Source organism: Heteronotia binoei, chromosome 13, assembly GCF_032191835.1.
Source record: "Heteronotia binoei isolate CCM8104 ecotype False Entrance Well chromosome 13, APGP_CSIRO_Hbin_v1, whole genome shotgun sequence".
Taxonomy (NCBI): Eukaryota; Metazoa; Chordata; class Lepidosauria; order Squamata; family Gekkonidae; genus Heteronotia; species Heteronotia binoei.
In genome coordinates this window covers 16,924,920-16,937,392 of record NC_083235.1, presented here as the reverse complement: position 1 = coordinate 16,937,392, position 12,473 = coordinate 16,924,920, and the positions used below count along the sequence as shown (strand labels likewise).

At 47.3% G+C, this 12,473-nt stretch overlaps 1 protein-coding gene and 1 non-coding gene across 3 annotated transcripts in view; both read left to right on the top strand.

Moving 5' to 3' along the window:
* Nucleotides 1–12,473, top strand: part of LOC132581590 (caM kinase-like vesicle-associated protein) — a 177,256-nt gene that overhangs the window by 157,056 nt on the left and 7,727 nt on the right. For both annotated transcript variants that reach the window (XM_060252909.1, XM_060252907.1), the window contains 6 exons: nucleotides 427–565; nucleotides 3,640–3,760; nucleotides 4,104–4,179; nucleotides 8,481–8,617; nucleotides 10,896–10,974; nucleotides 11,877–11,964. In XM_060252909.1, the coding sequence (XP_060108892.1) occupies nucleotides 427–565; nucleotides 3,640–3,760; nucleotides 4,104–4,179; nucleotides 8,481–8,617; nucleotides 10,896–10,974; nucleotides 11,877–11,964 (640 nt within the window). The remainder of the gene's footprint in view (nucleotides 1–426; nucleotides 566–3,639; nucleotides 3,761–4,103; nucleotides 4,180–8,480; nucleotides 8,618–10,895; nucleotides 10,975–11,876; nucleotides 11,965–12,473) is intronic.
* On the top strand, nucleotides 12,015–12,087 carry TRNAT-CGU (transfer RNA threonine (anticodon CGU)). The gene has a single exon. It is a non-coding gene; the product is annotated as a tRNA-Thr (tRNA).

The following is a 12,473-nucleotide window of genomic DNA, read 5'->3' as shown; positions in this document are numbered from 1 at the left end:
GGGGCGCCATTTCTTAATTTTGCCCCCCCCCCCCTCAAAAACATGTAGGTCCGGACTAGGATCTGGGAGACTCAGGCACAAATCCTTGCTCTGCCATGGAAGCCCCTGGAGCAATCTTGAGCAAGTCACACGTTCTCTGCCTACCGCTATCTCACACAGTGGTTGTTTGGAGAAAACGGAGAAGAGAGCAACGTTATAAGCCACTTTGGGTTCCCAGTGAGAAAGAAGAAAAGGGCATGTGTCTGACTAAAATTAAATTAAATGAAGCCAATAAGAGAAAGGATGCGTGCTGATAAAAAAAGGGAGACAGAAAGTGTCTCAGGGTAGGATCCCAGCTTCCTTCAGTATCCTCCAGTACGGACACCGCAAAGAGTGTGTTTCCCGATTGGTTCCCCATCTTAACTCTATTCCGTGTGTTCTTTACAGTGCTACTGGCGGGGATGTCTTTGACTGGATCCTAGACCAGGGCTACTACACAGAAAAGGACGCTAGCAACGTCATCCGGCAGGTGTTGGAAGCACTGGCCTACTTACACAACCTCCACATCGTCCACCGCAACCTTAAGGTAAGGAGAAACCAGGAGTCTTCTTCAGGGAAACTCTCGAATCTAGAAGACAGCTCACCTCAGGAGAAGAAGCCATCTGATGAAGGGAGCTCTGACTCTTGAAAGCTTATACCCTGAAAATATACCCTTGAAAGCTTATACCCTGAAAATATTGTTAGTCTCCAAGGTGCTTGTTATGCCATGAGGCCCAGAGGGACTGGAGAAGCCTACCTTGGAGTTGCTAGTGGGCCTACATCTCCCAGGACCCCTTCTGTCCCTCTGATTGGGTGGGCATAAATTTTGGGGGGGAAACGTGCCCAATGGAGAACAGAGGGGTAGGACCTGGGAGGAAAGGATAGGAGGCCTAGCTTGAGAGGAGGAAATGTTCTCTCTGGAAAGGCTGAGCTGGGAAGAGGCTGCAGCAGGAGAGCTCCCTCATCTAAAGAGGGGTGAGTGAGTTCGAATTAGAAGGAGGCAACATGTTTTATTATTGTACTGTTTCACTTTTAAATGTTGTTAGCCGCCCTGAGCCTGCTCCGGCGGGGGAGGGCGGGATACAACTAAAATTTTACATTACATTACATTTAGTTAGTTGCACCAGGGCCTTTATTTTCTTTGTACCACCTTTACTGCTTTTTTCTTCTTCACTATTGCACTAAAAAGTTTAAAACCCACTTGTTTGTTCTTGAGCACTTACAATAAACTTATTGTTGCTATATTGCCTTGGTCTGCAGGCCTCTTTGGTCGCTGACGGAAACGGCCCAATTCTGCCTTCAGACCCGGTCCCGTCAACTCCCTATTGAGTCGCCAACTCCTGGAGGGAGCTATTTCTCCTCCTGCCACTTGGGCTCACTGCCACCACCTGCTCAGTCTAGGGGTTCAGATTGAGAGGAACAGGACTCCCAATCCCCCTCTCCAGCTATGAGGCCAGGCCTCAAGGCCCTCTGCCACCCAGTACTTGGGTATCACAGAGACCACAGCATTTCTTCGGGGAACCCCTGGAGGATTGGCAGCTTATCCAACTGCATGCCTTCCCCTTCCCCGGGCCCCCTTCTTAAAGCAGCGTGGTCTAAGGCGGTTGGGGATCTATGTGGTACAGAGTTTGACTGCCAGCATTCAAAACAGTAAAAATATTTAATTAAAAGAGAAAAAGGAAAGAAAAGAAAAGCACAACGAAAACAGTTGCATGTCAAAGGTTAGCACAGCACAGCACCCGCACAGCAAACAGCATGACAAAGAAAAGGTGGTTATAAACGCATCCTACTGTCCCTGGTCTAAACTTGCCCTGTCTTGTGGATGACTTACTTGGTCTGACTACCTGGGGGCCTTTTCCTCTTGAATAGGCCTCTTCCACAGGCAGGAGCCCCCACACTGGCAACCTCTTCCTTTGAGCGCCAGTTGAGAACTCCTTCTCTTCCTGCCTAACTCACATACCAAGAACAAAAGAACTTCCTGCCGCTCTAGGAGGCTTTCCCCCTAGAGTTGTTGGTTTGGCTCTGGAAGGGAGGGGGGAATGAAAGGAGGGCTAGGCCCCAAAGCCTGCTTAGCAGTTTCATGTTCCCTCCCAACTAAGATGGCGTTTCTCCACAGTCGCAGATAAAATGTGCTTGCTGAAAAGGAAGAGAGGAGTTGGGTGGGTATTCTGGGCCCTCCCAGACAGACCCGTACCAGAATTATGGCAGCCTGTACAGGCCCTCTCTGGTCCCCTGTTTGTGACAGTGCTACTGGACTCAAATCTAATATCTACCCTGTAGACAGAGTAGAGAGCTTCATGCAGCCGACCACGGAGAATTCATGAAGCCCACCACGGAGAATTCATGCAGCCCACCATGGAGAATCATGGAGATGTTAAGAGCAGGAACACACCATGATATGATGATGAATACCAACATAGCTATAGTGCTATAGCGGCACCAGTGAGATGCCTTGGCAATGTACCTCAGTGGTGTCAAGGCATCTCAATGGTGCTGTTGTAGCACTGTAGCCAGGGCTTTTTTGTGTGCGTGCAGGAACGCACAGGAACGCAATCCCAGCTGGCTTTGCATTGGGTGTGGCCTAATATGCAAATGAGTTCCTGCTGGGCTTTTTCTACAAAAAAAGCCCTGACTGTAGCTATGTTGGTCTAGTGCTATAGTGCTCAATTTCGAATGTTTTTAAAAAGTTAAAGGAAGTTGGCACAGCGAAAAAGGAAAAAGTGTAGTGCTGTTTGAAATTACCAGATCACTTCAGAAATGACTCATTAACATAATAAAATTTGATCTATGAGACCTCCATCTCTGTATCACTTTGTTTGGAACCAGGCCAACAACATTTGGTTTAGAATGGGAATGTGAAAGGGGCCAGAAACACGACGATGGCTGCACAAAGAATCCTAAAAGGCAGCTGTGTTTGTTGTAGCAAAATCAAAAGAAAAAAAATCTAGCATTACCTGAAAAACTAACACAGGGGGAGCCAAACTTGATTAACATAAGAGCCACATAGAATAAATGCCAGATGTTTGAGAGCTGCAAAATAGAAACATCAGGGAAGGAAGGAAGGAAGGAAGGAAGGAAGGAAGGAAGGAAGGAAGGAAGGAAGGAAGGAAGGAAGGAAGGAAGGAAGGAAGGAAGGAAGGAAAGAAAATAGATGGGGGAGGGAGGTAGAGATGGAAAGAAAGCAATTTTAAATGCAGTCTCCAAACTACCAGCTGGCTTGGCTTGGAGAAGTGATTTAAAGAGACAAATGCCTTCTCCAAGCTGGCCAATGGGGTGGTGGGGGCTTCAAGAGCCACACAATATGTGTGAAAGAGCCACATGTGGCTCTTGAGCCATAGTTTGGCCACCCTTGGACTAACATTTCTTTTCATATGAGTTTTCGTGAGTCACCTCTCACTTTGTCAGATAGATATCGTCAGGATATGTGACAAAATCTGCTGTGAGCATGTGACTCACAGATGCTCATATGGAAATAAATATTGTTAATCTTTAAGGCAGGAAAGATAAAACACAGATTTCTTGATGTTTGGTAGCAATGTACAATATTACAGCAATCTAATGTAAGATGACTAACTCTGGGTTTTCTTTTACCCACCCCTGCCCTGTCTCTGCTGCCGTCAGTTGGAGAACCTCATGTACTACAACCAGAACAACCGCTCCAAGGTAGTGTTGCGGGATTTTTATCTCTCACGCTTTGAGAATGGGGCCATCACAGAGCCATGTGGGACCCCCGAATATTTGGGTATGTTACATCCTTTTGTCTTTTCAGGGTTCCCCCTCCCTGTATCAACTTCATGCCATATCCATAGAAACTAGGAGCTTTGTAGAGTTGTCGTATTTTTGTTCCTGACATCCCCATGGCCTTTAAGAATTGCTTGGCAGGTGGCAATTCAACAGGTGCAGCTTTTCTCCTGTCATGGAGATATGACGGGGGAAAGCACCTGCTATTTGCCTCTCTTACATAACTATGAAAAGCACAGGGACTGGAGAAAGAGAATCGGCACTGCCTCCCAGCAATGTGGGTTGTATTTTGCCTATAACTTTACTCTAACTTTCCTTTGACCTCTGTGTCTTTCCCCAAACAGCGCCTGAGGTGGTTGCCCGGCAACGTTATGGACGTCCTGTGGACTGCTGGGCTGTGGGGGTTATTATGTTCATTCTGTAAGTTCCAGAACGTTCTGAATGTATGTGGCTCAGTAGGGGAGACAGAAACTTAATTTGGAATTGGTTGAGGCAGAATGGAAAGGAACAGCCTCCCAGGAACTGACAGGAATTGTTACTGTCACTGTTCTTAGTTCCTCTGTATTAGTCAAAATCCTGTTTGATGTTACCTCAGCACTTAATAGCAGCCCCGTGGCGCACAGTGGTAAAGCAGCAGTACTGCAATACTGTGATCTGAACTCTCTGCTCACGACCTGAGTTCGATTCCGGCGGAAGCTGGATTCAGGTAGCCGGCCCAAGGTTGACTCAGCCTTCTATCCTTCTGAGGTCGGTAAAATGAGTACCCAGCTTGCTGAGGGGGAAGTGCAAAAGACTGGGGAAGACAATGGCAAACCACCCCGTAAAAAAAGTCTGCTGTGAAAATGTTGTGAAAGCAATGTCACCCCAGAGTCGGAAACGACTGGTGCTTGCACAGGGGACCTTTCCTTTCCTTTCCAGCACTTAATATGAACATTCAAGGAATGTTAGAGATTCTAGGGGAAGGGTCCCCAACGGGGTACTCATGGTTGCCATGACACTTGTGAACAGTGTTCCCACTAAGCTGAGTTAGTGTGAGCTAGCTCACAGATTTTTTAGCCTCCAGCTCACAGATTTTTGTCTTAACTCAGGAAGGATGACCCCAGAGTACACTAATTTATGCAGTAGCTCACAACTTTAAAGCCAGTAGCTCACAACTTTAATGACAGTAGCTCACAAAGTAGATTTTTTTGCTCACAAGACTCTGCAGCTTAGAGGGAACATTGCTTGTGCAGTGTTTTTAGAAAGCTGGTGGGGCCAGATGGGATTTCTGCCCAACAGGGCTTCTGATTAAGAACATAAGAACGTAAGAGAAGCCATGTTGGATCAGGCCAATGGCTCATCCAGTCTGTCACACAGTGGCCAAAAAACCCAGGTGCTATCAGGAGGTCCACCAGTGGGGCCACTGGATATGCTGTCTCTACAGCATTGGTTTTATTCTCTCTCACATTCTTCTTTCCCAGTGCATGTTTAAAAATTACCTCTCTTATCCTCTGCACATGGGCTGTCTGTGGCTTTACCTCCCATGGTTGCCATTTTTTGGTCGCGCCCACCACCCTGTGTCAGAATTCAAAAGGTGCCCACTGATTCACAAAAGTTGGAAACCCCTGTTCTAGCAGATTGTGAGGGTATGGAGAGAAGAATTTAGTAACCCCAAGATTTCATACGGTGCCCTATTGTGTGAATGTAGAGCTAAGAAGCATTTAAAGAACTATGTTGGCTGTCACGCGGGGCTTTTTTGTAGCAGGAACTCCTTTGCATATTAGCCACACCGCCCTGATGTAGCCAATCCTCCAAGAGCTTATTTTGTTGTATTTGCACAGTATGAGCTAGCATATTATAATGCCGAAGGCACTAAACTACAGACCAAAAAGTCAAGCCAAGTTTATTACACTCCGAGATCGAAATTCAGAATAGAGTCGTCAGCAAAATTTACATTGGTTCCATATCTTAAATATTAAAACATAAAATGCAATACTGGGTTAAAATATTATGAATGGGTCTTACACTTCTGTCTAATTAAACTGATTTAAAACAGCACACAAATACAATTGCTTAAAAACAATTCAATAAAATGTATTGTTCAGCAGTAAAAACTGTCCTGAATGGTCAATAAAAACAGCAGTGTGAAACAGCTACAGTAGTCTACAGATAATAGTGCTGTGAGGGGCACAAGAGCATACCCTTTTCTTTCTCCTCTTATCCCTTATCCCAGTCCCAATCTTTTAAAAAATGCAATAAAATAGATAACACACTAGAATATATGCCAGGAAAGTAGACACCAGGTAACCTAAGGGGAAGGATATTCCCCAAATGGGATGCCACTACTGAGAAAGCCCTGCCTGTGTTTGCCACCTACCTCAGTTCCACAGATGGGGAGACAGAGATAAGGCCCTAAGATTAAGACCTTATCTGCTGAGCTAGACAAAATGGGAGGAAGGGGTGCTTCAAGTACCCCAATCCCAAACTGAGGATCAGCACTTTGTTTTGGGCCCAGTAACATAACAACAGCCAGTGTCTGTCTTCCAACACAGGAGTGATACAGTCGCTACATCCCACATATCTACCTTATACTCATCCTGCGTCGCAGTTTTATTGCAATATTATGTTTGTGAGTTGCTTCTCTCTTAAGTCCTGTTTAAATAGAAGTATTACAGTATTGTCCTAACCTGGGTAGGCCAGGCTAGCCCAGTCTTGTCAGATCTCAGAAACTAAGCAGGGTCGACCCTGGTTAGTACTGAGATGGGAGACCACCAAGGAAGCCCAAGATCATGATGCAGAGGCTGGCAATGGCAAACCAACTCTGAATGTCTCTTGCCTTGAAAACCCTACAGGCTTGGCGTGAATCAACTGCGATTTGACAGCACTTTCCTCCACCACTATTACAGAATTATTACATTCTCCAGCCTTGTACAGATCATAGCCCCCTAAGTCCAGATCCGTTCTTAAGAACATAAGAGAAACCATGTTGGATCAGGCCAATTGCCCATCCAGTCCAACACTCTGTCACACAGTGGCCAAAACCCCCAAGTGCCATCAGAAGACCCACCAGTAGAGCCGGGACACTAGAAGCCCTCCCACTGTGGCCCTCCCCCCAAGCACCAACAATACAGAGCATCACTGCCCCAGGCAGAGAGTTCCAACAACAACAATAATAATTTTATTCTTATATCCCGCCCTCCCCCGCCAAAGCGGGCTCAGAGCGGCTTACATGACATGGTTTGCACCATGATTACACTAAAATCCAGTCATTACAATAAAAGACAATTAAAATAGTTAAATACAACCAATTAAAATAAATAAACAATTAAGATTATTAACAGCTACAAAATAAAGTGCCACAGTTCAATATATGTATATGATGGCTAGGTGTCATTTCCGGGTTCCATCTTAAACGCAAGTTTAAGATGGAACCATGTGGCTAATAGCCACTGATGGACCTTTGCTCCATATGTTTATCTAATCCCCTCTTGAAGTTGTCTATGCTTGCAGCCGCTGCCACCTCCTGTGGCAGTGAATTCCATGGGTTAATCACCCTTTGGGTGAAGAAGGACTTTCTTTTATCCATTCTAATCCAACTGCTCAGCAATTTCATTGAATGTCCATGAGTTCTCGTATTGTGAGAAAGGGAGTTCTTCTGGGATATAGCATGAGCTTGTCGTTCCCACGGCACCTTAGATTGTGAACCACAGTGAGCTGGGTTTGCAAGGGGAAATTATCCTAGTTTGCACTGTGCATCAAGTGTGAAGGTGGGGTTCAGAACAAGGGTTTTTGGCACCCTAAGTGAGCTGCCCCCTAGTGCCCCCCCATTTTTTTTTAAAAAAAACAGCGAATTGTAGGAGAAATGAAGAAACTTGAAACTATTTAATTTTAATTTACAGTTTTTTATTTTACATTTTTTTAAAATTGTGAGATTAAGCAATACAAATTGTGAGAATACTACTTGATCCTTTTCGCTGGAAGTGCCAAGGACAAGACCTTGTGCACGCGAGAACGATGCTCTACCACTGAGCTACGGCTCCCACCCCATGGCTCTGTTAAAGTAGAGTTGGATGAGTGGCAGCATACAACTTCAACAGGAGCCAATTTTTAGAAAATGTCATTGGCTTTTCTTCAGCTTTGATTCCCCACTCCTCCACTTGCACCTGCCTTGGGTCAGCCATAGCTCTGGTAGAGGTTGTCCTTGAAAGGGCAGCTGCTGTGAGAGCCCTCTCAGCCCCACCCACCTCACAGGGTGTCTCTTGTGGGGGAAGAAGGTAAAGGAGATTGTGAGCTGCTCTGAGACTCTTCCGAGTGGAGGGCGGGATATAGATTCAATATCTTCTTTTACAATTGGTTAATTTATCCCTGCTGGGCTCTGCGGGGCGCACTGCGCAGGCGCTGTCCGCTTTTGCGTTTCTGTTAAAGACCCGGGGAATGCAAAACCAGCTGGGCAGCATCTGTGCTCCATGGAGCTTGCTTTCCATTGGGGAAGGCAGGCTCCAAGGAGCACACACGTTGTGTGTGGGGGGAGAGGGCTCCTGGCAGCACCCCCTAGGCCAGGTGGTCCCCTAGGTGGCTGCCTACTTGGCCTACTCCCATACACCGGCCATGTTCAGGATGCAAAGACTTGATGGACTTGGAGCGAGTTTGGGGGAGGGTGAACAGCCAGGTATATTCAGCTCAGAACAGGTTTATGCTGCTGCTCCCCATAACGATTGTTCCACTGTCACCATCTCAAACAGCCTATCTGGGAACCCCCCCTTCTACGACGACACAGACGACGAGAACAGCGACAGCCACAACCGACGCATATTCCGCAAGATTCTAGCTGGGGAATATGACTTTGACTCCCCCTACTGGGACGACATCTCTCTTGCTGGTAAGTGAGAACACGCAACACGTCCTCCAGAACCACTTGAGTTAACAGGTTCACCCAGCGGTGAGAGTCTCCTCCGCCGTAGACAATGAATCAACTCATCTTCTGAACTTATGAAGCTAAGGCCTTGTCTGTGAATGCAACTGAATGAGGAATTCTTCAGGGCTGCATGTGGAAAACACAAATTATTCTTCATGGGAGGGAATATTTCCCTGGAAATAAACAACGAATGTATCAAAGAAACAGTCGGATGCAGGCTGCTGCACTCCGGGGGCGATTCTCCGACAGCGTTCGATGAAGTTAAACAGGCAGTAGCTTCAGGACAGACAAAAGAAAATACTTCTTTACCCAGTGAGCGAATAAAGTGTGGAATTTAAAAGGGGATTAGATGGATTCATGGAGGATAGGTCTATCAGTGGCTGCAAGCCATGGTGACGAAAGGGAACATTCACATTTAAAGGCACAAAACCTTTGAATACCAGTGCTAGGAAACAACATCAATGGAGGGCCTTGGCCTCTATGCCGTGTTTTCAGACTTCCCTCCCCCTGGCTGTGGGAACAGGGACTAGGCGGAAAGAATGATACTGGATTTGGGCAGAAATCTACATATCCCTATCCACATAGGGGCTAACCCCCTCCTTGAGTTTCTGGAAACACTGGATTGAAGTAGAGTTGCCAAGTCCCCTGCGGCCTTTGGCTTCGCGCGCGCTGAGTGATGACATCACTCGTAAAGTGACATCATCGCATCAGCAACTTCATGCACCGGCCACTCTAGGAGCTTTCAGGAAAACTCTATGGCAGGGGTGGCCAAACTTGCTTAATGGAAGAGCCACACAGAATAAACATCAGATGTTTGAGAGCCACAAGAGATGAATGTCAGATGTTAGAGAGAAGGAAGCAAGGAAGGAAAGGAAAGGAAAGAAGGAAAATTGATGGAAGGTGGAAAGAAAACAGCTTTAATTTCAAATACATTCTCCAAGCCAGCTGACAGGGCGGTGGGGGCTCCAAGAGCCACACAATATGTGTGAAAGAGCCACATGTGGCTCCCAAGCCACATTTTGGCCACCCCTGCTCTATAGTTCTCCTGGACGCTGTAATAATTTGGGAGGGAAAAGTCTATGGTACCACAGAGTTTTCCCTCCCAAATTTCTAGAGTGTCCAGGGAAACCATAGAGTTTTCCCAGAAGCTCCTAGAGTGGCCGGCGCACGACATCGCTGTCACGATGATGTCCCTGCGAGTGACGTCATCACACTGGCAATGTTGGGGGAGGATCCCCCCCGGTGGCCCAATGCGGGCCGGCGGGTTGGGAACCTCCAGGGAGGGGGAAACCCCACTCGGCCTGGGAGGTTGGCAGCCCTAGATTGAAGGCAGTTTTGGGAACACCTGGAGCAAAGGAGGTTGAAAGGGCAGAAGTTCGACAGAAAGAGATCTTGTGGCTCAGTTCGTAGAACATCTGCCCAGGCTCATTCCCTGCCATCTTCATTTAAAAGGACCAGGCAGCAGGTGATGTGAAAGACCTCAACCTGAGACCCTGGAGAGCTGCTGCCAGTCTGGGTAGAAAACCCTGGATCTGATGGTTTGATGGTCTAGCTCAGTATAATGCAGCTTTTTATGTTCATATTGCAGGGGAAAGAGAACTGGAAAAAGAGGAGAACATGTGAATGTTGTGAAATCCCCCGCTGTAGTTTGAGACAGGACAACAAATTCTCCCCTTGGAAGCAGCCCACACCCATTCCCTTCTGTGCCGATTTTCTACTTATTGGCCAGATTTTTCTTTTAATGTACAGGAATTTCTCAGAATTGATCCCCCAGTCTGCAGTCGGTACAGCCCTTCTACCATCTTGTTCCCACTTCATTCTACTGCAGGGGTCCACAACATGAGTGCCCATGGGCATATTGGTGCCTACTGAAACTTTCCTGGTGCCCACCAAGTGTTTTCAGAAAGTTTGCAGAGCCAGATGGGACATTTCCCAAGCAAAGGTTCTAATTGGCCATTGAAAATTTGATTGGCAGCAGCTGCCAACACAGCAGAAGAATCTTCACGGTGTGACTGAAGACAAGCTGTGGCAGCCATTTTTTTGTGGCCGGCTCCACCTCCTGTGGCAGCCATTTGTGGGATGTTTCCACCCTGCTGTGTCAGAATTCCAAAGGGGCCCACAGGTTCAAAAAGATTAGGGATCCCTGTCCTATTGTACATGTACCCTGGACTAAAGTTTGACCCAGAGAGCGGTCATTTGTTTCCCCTAACATTTCTGACACCTTATATTTGTTTCCCGGCAGCCAAAAAGCTGGTATCACGGCTCATGGAAATTGACCAGGACCAGCGAATCACAGCCCAGGAGGCACTGGGGCATGTTTGGTGAGTAGGGGGCTCGGGAGTAGGACATATGCAGGGGTGGAATTCTAGCAGGAGCTCCTTTGCATATTAGGCCACACATCCCTGATGCAGCCAATCCTCCAAGAGCTTACAGGGCTCTTCATACAGGGCCTACAGTAAGCTCCAGGGGGATTGGCTACATCAGGGGTGTGTAGCCTAATATGCAAAGGAGTTCCAGCTACAAGGCTCTTTTTTGCAAGCTCCTGGAGGATTGGCTACATCAGGGGTGTGTGGCCTGATATGCAAAGGAGCTCCTGATAGAATTCCACCCCTGGACATATGTACCAGTTGTGAGGCCCTCCATACACCTGTGTATCGCTTGCCTATTATACTCTGCAGTCTGCAGCATCGTATAAGATGCAGATGAGACAAAACCATACCAAAAATTGCATTTGGAAATGTGGCTCTAGCTGGCAGCATCTGTTCTCAGCTTGTCTGCCCCCATCTTAAAGATTAGAAGCCCCTTCCTCCTTATGCAGCCAATGTGGTATTAACTCTCCAGTTGGCGTCCAGGGACTCCTGAGGGTCCACAAGGGTATTCTAGGCAGCAGGGCTTGTTTTGTAGCAGGAGCTCCTTTGCATATTAGGCCACACCCTGATGTAGCCAATCCTCCAAGAGCTCACAGGGTTCTTAGTACAGGGCCTACTGTAAGCTCCAGGAGGATTGATCACATCAGGGGTGTGTGGCCTAATATGCAAAGGCGTTCCTGCTACAAAAAAAGCCCTGCTAGGCAGTCCCTGAGTCTTTTGGGCAAGCCCCTCACCTGCCCATCCAGCTAACATGAGAACTTGTTTATATCTTCCCCTCTAGCTTCCTTCCTCTCCTTCATAACATAAATGCTCATCTCTGCCCCAGCAATTCTGTCTTTCCTCTCTCCTGGCAGGATATCTGGCAACATTGCCTCTGAAAAGAACCTCAAGGAAGGGGTCTGTGCACAGATCGAAAAGAACTTTGCCAAGGCCAAGTGGAGGGTGAGTCCTGGTGCATTCAACAGCATTAGGGTGCAGGGAAGGGATATACAAGAGGCTGTGGCTCAGTGGAAGAGCTTCTGCCTCGTGTGCAGAAGGTCCCAGGTTCAATCCCTGACATCTCTAAATAAAAGGACCAGGCAGTAGGTGATATGAAAGACCTCCACCTGAGACTATGGAGAGCTGCTGCCAGTCTGAGTAGACAACACTGACATTGGCGGGCTGATAGTCTGATTCAGTATAAAGCACATAAGTATAATGAGACATGTTACTGCCAGAGCCAGCCCTGCCACCGGGCAAACTAGGTGACTGCCTAGTGCGCTGGCATTCTGGGGGTGACGAGTTGGGCGTGCCCCCCGTGTCACTTGGTGATGTTTTCAGTGCTGGGAGGTTAGCCTTGCCTAGAGTGTCAGATAGTCTCGGGCTAGCCCTGGTTACTGCTGAGAAGTTGGTGGTAGAACATTACGGCTCAGGACAGCAGTTTTCAAGGGAACACTTTCCCCATTGACTTA